This window comes from Microcaecilia unicolor, chromosome 8 (assembly GCF_901765095.1).
Source record: "Microcaecilia unicolor chromosome 8, aMicUni1.1, whole genome shotgun sequence".
NCBI classification, from domain to species: domain Eukaryota; kingdom Metazoa; phylum Chordata; class Amphibia; order Gymnophiona; family Siphonopidae; genus Microcaecilia; species Microcaecilia unicolor.
This window is the reverse complement of record NC_044038.1, coordinates 33818606-33834515: the sequence shown is the minus strand read 5'-3', so window position 1 is coordinate 33834515 and position 15910 is coordinate 33818606. Positions and strand designations below refer to the sequence as shown.

At 40.8% G+C, this 15910-nt stretch overlaps 1 protein-coding gene across 1 annotated transcript in view; it reads left to right on the top strand.

Annotated features, from left to right (window-relative positions):
• GSPT1 (G1 to S phase transition 1) overlaps positions 1-15910 on the top strand; it is an 82639-nt gene that overhangs the window by 25714 nt on the left and 41015 nt on the right. The window contains exons 3-7 of the mRNA XM_030211476.1: positions 122-163; positions 3143-3367; positions 5808-5841; positions 10925-11002; positions 13100-13280. Coding sequence (XP_030067336.1) covers positions 122-163; positions 3143-3367; positions 5808-5841; positions 10925-11002; positions 13100-13280 — 560 coding nt within the window. The remainder of the gene's footprint in view (positions 1-121; positions 164-3142; positions 3368-5807; positions 5842-10924; positions 11003-13099; positions 13281-15910) is intronic.

The following is a 15910-nucleotide window of genomic DNA, read 5'->3' as shown; positions in this document are numbered from 1 at the left end:
TAAACCTTAATGGCTTACACTGGTAATGAATGAAAATTTTTTATATATTAATAAAATATGAAATATTAACTTAATATGTTGTATTACAGGCTTTAACAGCCAATATGCTCTTCTCATCCAGGTTTAAATGAGACTGTAAGCATGGATGTTTCAGAACCTGTTGGTAAGAGTTTCTCTTAGTTATGTTCTTCCCCTCTATATGTACAACTCTGGTTCATGGTTTCTGATTTTTTTTATTTTTTGCAAATTTCCATGTAGCATTGGGGAAAACACCATAAATCTACACTTCTATGCCAAAATCTTTCCATACTTGTTTTGCTCATTGTGAAGATAGCATGTACCTTCTTTACTAACTGTCTGTGGGTTGTTTACCTGCCACGTACCCAAAAGTGCTTCTAGAATCCCACAGTCATGGGCCCTGACTTCAGTCACTTGGTATTGCTGTGGTGGTATGACTGAGACATCCCCAGGCCCAGCTGATACCAGGAATGGTAGACCTGACTCAGGAATCTAACACTAGTTGTCTGCATGGCATTGCCACTAGCTCATTAATAGTGACGACATTAAATCTGTGATGACCTTTTCACTTATTATGCTGAGCATTCTTGCCTATGTTTTTGTCCTGTATAAACTGTTTCAATAGAAGTTTATTAATCCTTATGAGTCAGTTTGGTGATAGCAGCAGCAACCAGGATTCCTTGCAAATTTCTATCCATATTAGAAACTGAGCTGAGGTACAATCATTTGCCTTCTTCCTGATTTCTCCTATTCTCCGAAGACAAGCAGGCCAGATGTAATTTCACATGTCGGTGACGTCATCCAATGGAGCCTGGTGTGGACTCTGCCTAGCAAGTATTGCTTTAGAAAGTTGCAGCAGTGTCCCACCGCACATGCGCAAGCTTGGGTCTGTCAGTCTCTTCCGCGGAGTTAGGAGGATACTTCTTTGCAGTCTCCCCTCACTGTGTTTTTCCTCGAGTTTTCAGGTGCCTTCCCATGTGGTTTTCATCTTTGCTTATTTTTCTTAACATTTTCTATTCAATATCTTTCCCTGTTAAATCTCAGTTATTTTCGTCCCTTCGTTTGCTTTCTTTTTCTCACAGCTCTTTAAGGCCGCTTAGGTCCAAGTTTTGGCCTCAATTTGAGTCTAGCCCTTTTTTACTCCCAAAATTGAAAAGTTTAATTTGGCTGCTTTGAGTGCTGGGGGGTGGGGGATAGGTTTTAAGCTTGCTGATAAGGCAAGTCTCCAAACAGAGATCAGAGGCATAGAGTTCCAGAGTGCCAAAGCCAAATGAGTAAATATTAAATGATGAGTTAAGTCTAAGCAAATACATAAATGGGGACAACACTAAGAAGATGAGCTTGGGAGGAATGCAGAGCTCTAGAAGGATCATATGGGATAGATTTATCTTCTAAATAGGTTAGTTGGTGTACAGCACATGCTGAGCTAAGAATAAGATTTAAAATTTTGTAAATTAGTTATTTGTAAGCTATTGAAGATTGATAAGTAGAGGGGGTAGGTAACATGATCATTTTTTTTAAATCACCGTGATATAACTTAGCAGTGTTTTGAATTAACTGTAATCTACTGTTTCAGCGCCTAAACCAAATAGTATGTATGCCATCAAATGATCCCATTATTAAGACAGGTTTGGGGTCTATTATGTACTGAATTTGTAGGTACCAGAGCTAGAGGACAGTGAGAGCTGCCCAACTGGCAATCGAGACAGAACTACATTAGGGCTGCTTTGATTAAGATCTTTAATCATGATTAATCACATGATTAGAGGACCAGTATCTCCCTTTCTTGCCCTCCAGTTCCAGCATCTCTTCCTCGGGTCCCTTTTCTCTCCTGTTTCCCTCCCATCTGCTCCCTCCACCCCACCCCCCAGGGCCCGGTCTTTCTCACTCTCTCAACCCTCAAACCGCATACCTGGCTGCCATGGAGATGCCAGGCCCCTTAGACTTCATTGTATTCAGAGCATTCCGGGCACAGCTAAGCCCACTTGTGCCTCTGGAGCTCTCTCAGAGCATCCCCTGCCACCTGAAGCTGATGGTAGAAGTTTGTGCACTGGCCAGCAAGTACACCTCAAAGCACTTTCCCAAAGAGCAATTCAAACTGAGCATTTGGTGCCTGAGCGCCAGCTGCACAGCCCTGTTGGCTTGTGTGCACTAGCTCAAGGCGAGCCCTGGGAAGCTGAACCGCAGCCGCAGTGATACTCTCTCGCTGCCTCCAGCCTGTTTGCTGTGAAGCTTTCCCTCTGATCTGCCCACACCTGAGGAAATAGGAAGTTGTATCAGAAAGGGTGGGAAGGTCGGAGGAAAAGCTTTGGAGCAGGCTGCAGGCAACGAAGTATCGCTGCTGCTGAGACAAAGAAAAACTGATTCGAGGTACCCTGGGAGAAGAGAGTGGGAGATGCTGGGTGTAGACTCTGCAGCCAAGTGAAATTTATTAGTCGTGATTAATTTTTTAAAATGTGACTAATAATGCGTTTTGATTAACATGCAGTCTTCATTAAAATGCCACTCCCACACCTACATACACCCAGTTACATTTGGATTTGTATAGAATCTTTCACGCAAACGTTTTGCCCTGTGCTTTTATCTTGCACAAAACAAGCCTTGTCTGCTATGAGTTGGGTTATCATGTTTTGGTGCTTGGATTGCATGAAAGTTTCTACTGAGGGAAAGAGAAAAAGAGCATTGCTGTAAACAGAAGTAGAGATTTGTGCTGTGTTTTGCATTTATTTATCTTGAATATCTGTCAAAGTGGTTTACAGGTTCAGTCATTTCCATTGCTTGCTCAGTCATCCTTCTGAGATAAGTAAATCAGTGCCCCATTTATAATTTCTTGCTGTGTTTGTTACCTAGCATGATTGTTTTTCTTTCCTGATTATGACATACTATCACTGTGTTATGTTGCTGTATAGTGGTAAGGGAGAGACAATCTTGCATCTCAGAATTTCTCCTGACTTTCTGGTAACTGCTGCTAATTCACTCTTCCCTTTCTAATAAATGCTTATGAAAGAACTTTGTCTAGGTATTTCTTTGATTCTGACCTATATTTGCTCTACGGTTTAATTTGTACTTGAATGTAGCTTACCATTAACTAAATCTACATTTGTATCTGCTTGTTAACTTGTAGTAGAAAATGGAGAGACAGAAATGTCTCCTGAAGAATCTTGGGAACACAAAGAAGAACCAAGCGACGCAGAACCAGGAGGTGGCTCATTGGGTGATAGAGGGCCCAGTGAAGAAGCTCACGAAATGATGGAGGAGGAGGAAGAAATGCCAAAACCTAAAACTGTAGTAGCCCCTCCAGGTGCTCCCAAAAAAGAACATGTAAATGTTGTATTCATCGGACACGTAGGTGAGTTGTAAATGAAACTGGTATTAATAAGAAATGTTGGCATTTTCCGTAGTCCAGTATGGTGAGCTTTGCATCCCTTAATGAAAGAATAGCGCGTCTCTCTTGCTCTGAATTTTAGCAACCTAGAATATTGTATAATGTAATTAGAAATGTTACGTTATAGTGGAGGAATAGCCTAGTGGTTAGTGCAGCAGGCTTTGAGCGTGATGAACTGGGTTTGATCCCACCTCAGCTCCTTGTAACTCCAGGCAAGTCACTTAACCTTCCATTGCCTCAGGTACAAAATAAGTACCTGTATATAATATATAAACCGCTTTGATTGTAAGCACAGAGAGGCGGTATATCAAGTCCCGTCCTCCCTACCTGTAATGCTGATAGAAAGAATTCAGTTTGTGCTTGTGAACAATGGGTGAAATAATTGTGTTGTCAAGCCTCATTTAACATGCAGAAATAAAATAAGAGGCGTTTTAAAATTTTTCAACTGTCATCAGAATTTTTCTTTGAAGTTATTTGGATTCCTGATGTTGAATGTGATACATGGTTTTTAGGCAGGCCTTTTTCCATTTCCTCTTAGAGGATTTTAATGTTGTAACTTCTTCTATCTCAGTTTCACACATGCTGTTTCCAGCTGTAGTTGATACCTTTTGGAGTCTGAGGTTTTTAAGGCTTCTTCCCCTTCCCCCTCGCCCCCTAAAGTTTTGAAGCAGATGGACATGCTTTTCTTGCTACTAGGGAAAGAAACAGATTTTAGTTTCTTTTTATAGGGCACCTTTCCAAAGATGCCTTTTTAACAAAAATGCATAGAAAAGGGTATATAAAATGAACTAAAAGGTTGAAAGGTTTTAAGTATTGGGTAAGTTGTTGTTGTTTTTTTTTTTTTTAAAGATCATATTTTGGGTGGGATGGGGGTAGACTGGAAGGGAATAAAAATGGAGAGTGTTAAGTCAGAAGAGAGTTTATCCCAGTAATAGAGGAGAGCATGAAAAGGAAGGCCATCTTAGTACACATGATACACAGAAGAATTATGAAACTGCTAGGAGAGAGAAGTGGAGCTTGATCATGGTTATATATAAAAGTAAAAACCAGAAGTTAGCAGAACATAGGAGACAGTGGAGAGAAGCTAGCTGAGCGTTGTAGTGCTGGTCGGGGTAGCTGTTAGAGAAGACTGATGAGTTCTGAAAGATTTGCAATGAGTGAAGTGTAGAAGAGTCTTTCACAAAGCTGGTTCAAATGACTTTTTTGAGTTGGAAATTAGAAGGTGCCCCTAAGGAAACCTCAGAGTGCACTTGTTCAGAAATGGCTGAAAAAAAGGCTTACAGCCCCTCCCCCCTCTCCATTTGGCAGCAGGTATGGGAAATAAACACTTACTGCTAAGGAGGAAGCCTGAATTCCCGGCTGAACATAATATAGAATACTTGCATCCCCATCGTTTTTAGTTTTGTTTGATTTTTCTGTAGCAGTATGGGGAGAAGATTCCAATTGGTGCAAAGTTATGAAAAGCTGCTTTGCAGGGAACCTACTTTTGAGTCATCTGGATATTAGGTGTTCAGCTGCTTCACGTTTTTAAATGTTTGCCTTGCTTATTTTAGTGTTTATGCATTTGTTCATCTTGCTGCTTCAAGGATGCCTGGCTGCTTTGGTTTGTACTAAGAAATTAGAGTAAATAGGACTTAAACCAATTACAAACTGGATCAAATTATATAGTTGTGATACACTCTGAGGCCTATTAAAAGCTTGATTGAATTGTCTTTTAATAAGATATGCAATTTATAAACTACCAAAATAAATCTAATGCTTGACAGCTAAAGAAAAATCCATGGCAATTGTACTCAGAGTTGCTTGTATTTGTGGAGACATTTATAGACTTTAATTGTGCATTAGTGGTGGGGATAATTGAACACTTTTTTTTCCAAATCTCACTATTTTTTGTCAGTTTTGACCTATGTGATTAATTTCAAGGCAAGATAATTTAATGTAGCTTATTTAGTTTTGGCACAGGAATAAGCTACAGTAAATTAATCTTTCTTTGATGAACAAAATTAATCGCACAGCTCAGAACTGACAAAAAATGGACTGGTGAGTTTTGGAAAAGTTCTGTTCAGTTCTGACAAAAGAAGGTGGTATTTTTTATGAATGAAGCCTGATGTTGCAACTTATCCTTTTCTCTAAGAGTGAAAAGTAATTTGTGGAATGACAGTTTCTGTCACCATGATAAAGGCTTTCCGGAGTGGGGAATGAAAACTTTGTAGGTCCTGATTTGTCTTTACCAATGTTGAAACTAGCACTGGAAAATATCCCATATGGGTAAAATGAGTTGGGTACGGCACATTCATGATAAATCAGATGCTCTCTGCCAGTAAACTATTGAAAACTTAAACATGAGGTAAAATAAAGATCACATATTGCTGATATTTGAGCTAACTAAATTTCATTGTTCTAGATGCTGGCAAATCTACCATCGGAGGACAAATAATGTAAGTAACAAATGTTAAATATCTCTTATAAAAGTCTTTTCAGGACTAAGTATTCATGCAGTAACTAGATTGTCTAGTAGTCTTAAGGCTTGCACCATCCCCCCCCAACTCAGTGTTTGTAAAGCTCTGTGGACAAATTTTTCTAGTCCAAGCATAACATGTCCTAATAAATCTCTTAGCTGGAACGTTTAAGTGCTTCTTCTTTTCCCAAGAAAACCAGAATACAATTTTAATGTTAGGAGGAACAGGTGCTGGAGATAGTGACTATAGTTGTAAAAACACCATAGTTTGTTTAAAATTTGAATCACTAAGGGGTCCTTGTACTAAGGTGCGCTGACAGATTCTGCGCGCACTAAATGTTGAGGTATCCGTAGGAATATAATGGGCATCTTAACATTTAGTGCATGCTAAATCCATTAGCTCACCTTAGTAAAAGGACACCTAAATCTTGTCTCTGTTTTCAAAATGTGTAAAAATTTAATATTTTATATTTTTCTGTTTATTTTTATAGTAGTGGGGGTAGAGATTTAAAGTTTTTTTGTTGTTGTTGTTGTTGTTTCTGCTTTTAAAGTCAGTAGGTCATTGCTAAAAAGATGGACCCTCCATTTTATTATGCAGTTTTTTAGAATGCATAATAAATGGTAATACTCTTCCTGACTTGGTTAAAAATGTTAGTTGAACTCACTTCCTCACATTCTCTGAGATTTCTGGGAGTTGACTTTTTTAAATGCTGTCACAAATGACCTCAGGAAGAATGGGATATAATTAGTTTTTTTTTTCTGAGGACAAGCAGAATAGTATATCATTATCATGTGGACAAAGAAGAGCTCTACCCTAGTCTTTATAAAAGGAAATATTGTTTTTTGCCTCACTACGTAAAAGTGCAATTTCCTGCACTGCATCATTCCACAGGGCTGCCTCAGTTAATTCCTTTCCATGGAACAGACCAGATGTCTGTCCTCTCAGGTGTTCAGTTCTTCACAGATTTTTTTTTCTAATTCTACACCTTTTCCAGTTTCTGCACAAGTGCCCCCCCCCCCCCCCCCCCCACACACACTTAGGTGTTTTTATTTTTTTTTTTTTCTTGAATGTAGGAGATCTTTTTGAGACCATTTCTTCACTATGGTTTCCTAGTGCCTTTGGTGGTTCTGTTGGACTTGTTGACAAAACTGAGTAATTTGATTTTTGCGCTGGCTATTTTTACAGCAGTATTGCCCAGAAGAAAATACCCCAGTGCTTTCAAAAGCACAGACAGTATAGCAAGACTATATCTAGAGTGGATACCCACAACTGATGATAATGTGAGTGTCCTTCGTGCCCTCTGGACCATGAAGAGCAGAAAGGTTTGTTCACATTATAATCCATGTTAATTAGCACTGGAGATATTGAATCCAAAAGACCTTGAGCTGCCTGGGATTCTGGGGAAGCATAAATATCAAGGAGACCTCCATGCCAAGTCCCCTCGAGATCAAATGTCAACTTATTTATCCAAAGATGACAAAGGCTTCTGTCTCTTTAGCACTGACTTCAAGGGTTTTCAGTGTTGAGCTGCAAGTGGAGCCAAAGAAGTGTTGACATCAGATCCCACTGAAGTACAATGCCCAAGGCATTCAAATACTGGCATTAGCAATGCCTGCAAAGCACCCCCAGATGGAAGAATGTTCAACCTCTTTGGTAAAAAATGAGGTGCAACAGGTTCCCAAAAGTTTACGACCAGGAAGATTAGTCCTTACCTGCTGAGTTCCCCTCAGTCTTGCTCTCTGCAGCCTTCAAGGAGGAGATGGACAGAATAATCAAGGTGTATCATGCCTTGCTATCTGGCTGAAATCATAGTAATATAGTAGATGATGGCAGATAAAGATCCTTATGGTCTATCCATTCTGCCCAACAAGATAAATTCATAGCATAAGGTATGATGTGATACTACGTAATAATGCTTGCTTTTGATTTGTCATTTTCGGGGCACAGATTGTAGAAGTCTGCCCAGCACTGGCGTTGTTCTTCAGCTTCTGAAGTTGTCATAGAAGCTACACTCCAGCCCATCCAAATCTGTCCACAATTGGGGCACAGACCGTGCAAGTCTGCCCAGCACTGGCTTTGCTTCCCAATTACTAGTGTTGCCACCTAATCACTGCAAAGCTTGTTTGGTTCCAAGTCTTTTATACACAGTTCCTTTGTGTTTAAGCATATCAATGGTCTGTTACTAACTACAATGAGAGAGGATAGGTAATCCACCAGGGTGGATGAACACAAAATGCCACGGATATCAGAATACAAGTAAAGAAGTGGGACGTGGACCAATAACTTCAGGAAGCTGTGATGTATGTTGAACAAGCTTTAATGCAGACTCGACACAGTACTGTGTTTTGGCCACAGGCCTACCTCAGGAGTCTTTGATGGTGCAGTTGTGGATTGATGATCTTAATATAAATTGGTCTTGAAAAAGACCTTTGTGGTGTAAGTAAAAGAACGCAGAACGTCTCCACTAATATCTTCAGCATAAAAAGATGAGGCAGGTGAAAGTTGTGTTGTTTCTTGAGGCTCACAATAAAGAGTTTATCATTGACGCCAGAACCCCAGAGGGCATAAGTCGATTGTCTGCCACCCTAATATCCAAGCACAGTTGGGGAGGAGGCTTTTCTGAGGCATCAGTTGATGTCAAGATCTGAACCACCTCCACTGTGAGCTGTTCTACACATCCACCACCCTTTCTATAAAAAAAGTATTTTCTTAAATTATTCCTGAATCTATCCCCCTTTCATCTTCATCCTATGCCCTCTCATTCCAGAGCAAGTCACTTAACCCTCCATTGCCCCAGGTACAAAATAAGAACCTGTATATATACACTACTTTGATTGTAGCTGCAGAAAGACGGTATATCAAATCCCATCCCGTCCCCTTTTAATAGTCCAGAGACTTGCCTTCCTATAACACTCAAGGACTAACCTCCTGGAAGCTTTGATTGCTAAACAGGCCTAGACTTGGACTTCTCCAATTGAGTATTTTTCTGAGTCTGAATCTGAGAAATGCTTGTGGTCAACAAAAATAGTTTTGTCAGCTCATTGGCAATTTAGTTTTTCATTTTTTTTCTCCTATAAAGGCAGCCTGTAATTAGGAAGTCCCACATATAATACCAATACAGCTGTTGTTACCTGCTATATCCCTAATAAGGGTTCAGTGTGGCGTACAAGTTCAGTAAATTAACATTATAAAAGTTACTTCATCCAAGATATCGACACAAAAATGGTAGTAAGTATAACTTGTAAGCAAATAGCAAAAAGTACTGCAGAAATAAAATGTAAATGTTCTCAAACAGAAATGTTTTTAACTTTTTGCAAAAATTCAAATAAGTCATTTAACTCTTAAAATGCATGGCATAGAATTCCAGAATGATACTGCAGCTAAAGAAACTAGAGAAGTAAACTGCCTGGTGTAATGGACCCCTTTAAAAGAAGGGGGCTGGAGCATCATCAAGTTGTGTAAAGAAATAGAAACAAATTCAATCAGCATTGTAGGCCCAATTTACATATATAATTTGAAAAGTCAAACAGGGTTTGCTATCCCTCTTGTCCTCTGAGAAAAAAATTACTTAGCTGCACAATGTTTCATGGACAGCAGAATAGAAGTTCTAATAAAACCCACCCACCCACCCCACCTCCCCCTGGAATTTTGTTTTATTAAAGCTACAAATAGAACTCAGGCTGCCCTGCATGATTAAGCAGCACAGGAGCATGCAGGGAAGCAACAGATTTGCCCATAAGAAAGACAAGAGGAGAGTTTTCCCACATTTGGGCTTTTGTCAATCTTGTCACCCACATAGGAGCTCATGTCCTGCTATCTATAGGGACCATTTCCTACGGGTAGGTAACTTAGTTATGTGGAGTAATTTCTTCTGCTGTTGCAAGTAGGTGTGAACAGAATCCATTCAATGCAAGGCAATGGATCTTGAGATATGACTACCTGTAGAAGTTCATCTGTTATCGAGATAGACATGGGGGGAAGCCACTACTTGCCCTGGATTGGTAGTATGGAATATTGCTATTAATTGAGTTTCTGCCAAGCACTTGTGACCTGGATTGACCACTGTTGGAAGCATGGTGCTGGGCTAGATGGACCTTTGGTCTGACCCAGTATGGCTATTCTATGCTGAGGTAAGCTTAGACAATCCAAAATCCATCTAGCCCACCATCTTGTCCCTGAGAGTGACCAGTCCATATCAAAGGTAATTCATATCCCAAAATATTATAGAAGAGCTAGTCTATGAACAATCATTTACACTCATCCTCATTCTCAAAATATTGCTTATTGTCACCTAATCATATGAATTGAGTTATAAGCCAACCAAAAGTACCTATTCAAACCACTAGCTCTGTACTGGAGGTTGCAGTACTGTACTTGGACGTGTCATTTCTGACTTTTATAGAATTCGTTGCTACTCCATGCTTGGGTCTCTCCTGCTCAGAGGCAAACCCATTAAGGAATGATTGTGAAATATATATGTGTGTGTGACCATTTGTTAGTGTCAGTGACTTAACTCTTGCTTCCTTTATGCAGTTCTGCTTCAGATATATACTTGACTGTTGCTTTAAGACTGTTTAAGATTATTTAAAGACTTTTTTTTTTAATTTCACACACGGGATACAAAACACAACTTATATTGCTAAAACTTGAGCAAATGATTGAAAAGAATTTGAAGGTCTAAATATGCTAAGGGAGATTTTCCTTTGAAAATGTTCTTTGACCTAAACATTTAAAATTTAGAAGTGCAAAAATAATCAAAATTTATTGTACTTCTTAGAAAAAGCATGTTTCTGTAATTGTTTTGCTTATTCTTCCCATTTTTGGGAGTATATTCAAATGTATACGAGTACCATTAGACAGACCTGATGTTATCGGTTTCTCCTCTGTTTCATGCCTATGGGATAAATCTTTGTCTAGCTCAGTGTGTCTGGAAAGAGACTCCTACTGAAACCATACTCTGCCTTCTCTGTGCTTTTTTGGCTTGTATTCATATATACTTTGTCAGCTGTTATATACACCTTTGGTTTTCAATCAATTTCATTTTCATTCAATGTATTTTCAGGTATTTAACGGGAATGGTTGACAAAAGAACACTTGAAAAATATGAGCGAGAAGCTAAGGAGAAGAACAGAGAAACTTGGTATGATTTTAGAACACAATTTTCATATAGCTCGTGTTTTGTAGTAAATATAACATTTTAATACTTGGATAATAAAAATGTAGAGACATATTTAACTGCAAGTATAAGTACCTAATGATTTCAAATAAGTTCTAGTTTGCTGTATTTTAGCTTGTCTCTGTGGTAAAATAGGGACATGTCTGTGATTTATTATGTAGCTGTATGATGCATTTTTCACCCAGTGCATTTCTCTTGTTTGGCCAGCAGGTGGTGTCTGTCCTCTGCTTTAACGCTGTTGCAGAGGTGACTGTTTTCCTTTCAGCTTAAGCCCTGAGGGAAAGTAATCTGCCCTGCTGTTGGCCAAATACCCTTTCAGTGTTAATGTTCTGGGCTCTGATTGGCCCTAAAGTTCAAAGTCCAGCCAGTATGTGCTGGAAATCCCCAATCTCGGAAAGGGAGTGTGGAGGTTAAAGATCTCTTCATTGAGACCCTGTTCAAAAACCTGTGAGCAATTATTTCCTTGAACTGCCCAGGTACTACTCAAGTAGTAAGAAAACATCTAGTTAGCTTTAATGTTGCTACCAGTTATTTTACCTGTTTTTATTTTTTTTTTCACTGTTCCACTTTTCTGATAATAAATCTATTAGTTTATTAGCTCTGTTGTCCTGGACTGACTAAAAATCTTGGTGGTTTCTGTTCTTGGTCTGTAGGTGTTTTCTGGGAACTGTGGGACCCCTGGGATTGTGGCCCCAGTGTCCTTAGAAACCACCTGAAATTAGGCAGGTGGGAGACTCGCCCAGAGGCAAGAGAAACCCAGTGCAGTAGGGTGGAGGGTATGCCAGTGTAGAGCATGTGCACAAGTGCAGGTGCTGAGACAGACCCTTTAGGTGGCTGCAGGGTTAACCCCAAGTGGGTGCTAGGTGTTTTGTGACAGTCTTCTAACCTTGATCTCAGTGAGGTAATAGCTAGTGGCATCAGTATCACGGTACCTATAGTGCTTGGCCTGCAAGTTTGTATTTTTTGGGTTATAGTTTGCTTTTAACTGATGCAGGGGGGCATTTTTGATATATCTAAATCCGATTTTGGACATTTTGCTGAAAACTTCCAAGAATCAGGTGGCTAACATAGATGTTTTTCTGTTTCGAAAATGGCCATTTGCTAGATGTTTTTGTACTCAGTGCATCTTTTTGGACCATTTTTGGATAAAAAGAAAAAATCCCTGTCCAAGGGAAAAATGCACAAAAACAAGCCATTGGAATGTATAGGGGCCGCCAGCATTCTTAGTAGACTGTCCACACAGACGTCCCAGCAAAGCAGTGTGTGCACCATAGGGGGCGCTGCAGTGGACTTAACATAAACTCTCCCAGGTACCCATCTCACCGTTATCCCCTAGTATTGTATGGTGAGCCCTCCAAAACCCACCAGAAACCTACTGTAAACCATTATAATAGCAGTTATGCCTGTAGGTGTTACCTATATGTGGGTACAACAGGGTTTTGTAGGGCTCACACTTTCCACCACAAGTGTAATAGAGTGGGATATGGTCCTGGGTTTCTTTCTTTACAGTGCACTGCACTGACCACTAGACTACTTTAGGGATCTGCTTGCTACTCTAATAGGCCTGGCCATAACATCTGAAGCTGTCATAGAGGCTGGTATGTCACATCTTTGGAGGGTGAGAGGGGGGTCAGTGACCACAGTAAGGGGGGGTCATGCCTTAATCCTTCCCGTGGTTATCTGGTCATTTAGGGCACCTTTTTGTGACTTAGTCGTGATTGAAACAGGTCTAGACCAAAATGTCAGACTTTTAGCCCTGCACGTTTTTGCTTTGTTCCATTATGGTAGAAACATGTCCACATTTTGGGAACGCCCAGATCCCTCCCCAACACACCCCCTTGTGATTTGGATGCACTGCATACAAACGGCACAGAAAAATGCCTTAAAAGTGGGTTTAGAAAATAGCAGTTTGGATGTTTTCGTTAAAAAAAAAAAAGGCCATCTGCCACTTTGTGCCGCTTTTTGGACGTTTTTCTGTTTCAAAAATGAGCCCCAATGTGTGTAAAATATCTTGCATGCTATAGTATGTTAATGATAATGTATTTTGACACTTTCCTATAGGTACTTATCTTGGGCTTTAGATACAAACCAGGAAGAAAGAGACAAAGGTAAAACAGTAGAAGTGGGCCGTGCGTATTTTGAAACAGAGAAGAAACACTTCACTATTCTAGATGCCCCAGGGCACAAGAGCTTTGTCCCAAATATGATTGGTGGTGCTTCTCAAGCTGATTTGGCTGTTCTGGTAAGAAAAGCCTTTATGCGACCTGGATTTAAAACTTGTTTTGGTAACTATTAAATCTTAATATCACTTTTCAGAATTCTGTCAGTACTGCAGATAATCCCAGCGGAAAGTGCTCACAGAAACAGTGACATAACTGGATTTTGGATAAGTTTTAACAACCATTAACTTAAATAATGGTTTCCTCAGCATCCATACTAGGCCAGTCTTGAATGTGTAGGTTATGTTGGTCAACCAGCGGATGGAGACAGAGAATCAGAGTAGTCTTGTGTGATTTGCCTCCTAAGGGTACCGTGTAGACTCATAATGCTTAGTATTTCTCTGTCTCCAGTGGAAGATGGACAGATTGTGGAACTCCTAGACTGTTCTTCTGAGGCAGCAACTGACCCAGTTTGTCAGCTATGTGTCAGTAGAGCAGGGGGGATACCTCCTTGGAGATTTATGAGCCTTTAAGGAATACACAGAGATTTTGCTTGTTGATGGGATCATACTTGGTAGTACCAAGTCCTTCTCCTGCCTCCCCTCCCCCCACCTTACTCGTATGATGGATTGAGGTCTACTCCTGGTCCAGTTATTCAACTGGTTTCTGGTTGAGCTGTGTGTGTGTGGGGTGGGGGGGTTGTTAAGACCAATGTGCAGCTAGAGTCTTTGGCAGTACTACTACTACTACTACTACTACTTAGCATTTCTATAGCGCTGCCAGGGTTACGCAGCGCTGTACAAGTTTAAACATGGGGAAGGATGGTCCCTGCTCAAGAGAGCTTACAATCTAAAGGTAACAAGCTATGTAGTCAGTGTAGAGTGGCTAGGCGCCAAAAGCAAGGGAGAAGAGATGGGCTTTGAGTATACCTAATGTTCTGGATCCCTCCCCTAAGCTCTGGAACTTCTCCCCTGAAAAGGAGCTTAACAAATGGGAAAGGTAAAGTTGCCAACAATGAAAGTTGAATATCTTCTTCTGTTAGCTGTTTATCTCGAGGGGAGATACTACTTTTTCATTTTTCTGGACTCTACTGGTTTTGCACTGAATGGGTTCACTGTGGTAGCAGTTCCATCCAAAAGCGATTCAGTTAATCGCCCAAAAGGAATGCAACTGCGAAGACAGTTTAGCCAAAGGACACTTTAATCCTGTAGGTTCTTCAGCCCCGAAGCCACCTCAACCACGTAGGTACTTCAGGCAGGAAAGCTCTTTGGTTCTCTAGGCCATATCTGCCACAAAGGTACTTTACTTATAAGGGCACTTCAACTCTGAAGCCATATCAGTTGTGAAGGCACCTCAGCCACAAAAGCTTTTCAGCCCCATGCCCATCTCAGCTATGAAGGCCCTGCCACTGTAAAAGATTAACTTATTTGGCACGCACCTCTTTAAGCTGTCCTGGTAGAGCAGCATATTTCAACCAGTGTGCTGCAGCACATTGATGTGCCAAGGCTGCTTCCCAAGTATGTCGCAGGCAGGGGAAAACTTTCCAGGGGGCCCAGTGCCTCCCCCTTCGTAAACCAGCATTTCTCCCATTCTCCTCCCTCTCCCTGCCCGATCTATCTACCTTAAATCATGTTTTCCAAGGAGATTCCCTGGCAGCAGCAGTAATTCACAGCCATTGCTTGCAGCATGTTTGGAGCCTCTCTTCTACCATGATCCGCCTCCCTCTGATGCAACTTCCTGTTTATGCAGGGGCAGACCGGGACAGAAGAGAGGCTCCGAGCAGACTTCAAGCAGCCTGCTGGGTAACCTCCTTGCAGACATGATTTAAGGTAGATAGGAGGAAGGATGTTAGAGAGGGGTGGAGGGAAAATGGAAGAAAGAGAAATGCTGGACCTGTGGGAAAGGGAGGGAAGAAAGAGAAAAATACTGGACCTGGGGAGTGGAGGGCAGGTAGAGAAGAAAGAGAGAAAATCCATGGGGTGGGAGTGATGGACCTGAGTGGACAGAGAAAGGAAATAGAAGTGATAGACTCAAGGGGGGGGGGGGGAGTGGAAAGAAATGATGGACCCAAGGCGTAGAGGGGAATAAAGAGTGAAATGATGGACCTGAAGGTAGAGGGGAGGGAGAACGATGTTGCACCACAAGGAGAGGGAAGGGAGAGGAAGAGATGTTGGTCCAGTGGAGCAGGAAGGGAAGATAAATGATACAGGGAGATGCTTGGGGGGGGCAGTATTTTATAATCTCTAATAGTGACTTGTTGAACAGTTGTTGTTTTCTCTTTATTTTCATTTTGAGTGGTGCTGTTTCATTTAGTGTGTTTCCACTTAGTTCGTCCCAGTTTCTCATGAAGTGAATGTTAGTGGGTATTAATATTTGGTCATTTATCACTGTTAACCAGAAGGTATGGTTGTCCACTTTTCCTCTGGTTAGGGCAGTATGTGGTGTCCTCAGTTCTCTGTTTTTGCCGTTATTTCCATTGAAGTGTGAAGGTGAGTTTGTTATGGTCTGACCATGGCATCACTGTCCAGTTATCATTCTCTAATTATATGGTTGTTATTGGCTAAGAACCTGTATGCTAATAATGTCTAATTGATGACCTTTTACATGAGATGAGGTGGCTGATGCCATTTTGAAGTTCAGTTGGTTCAGGAACTTTGTTAGAAGCCTGGTGTTGGCGTCATGTAGGTTGATATCACCTAGTAGGAGGACATTT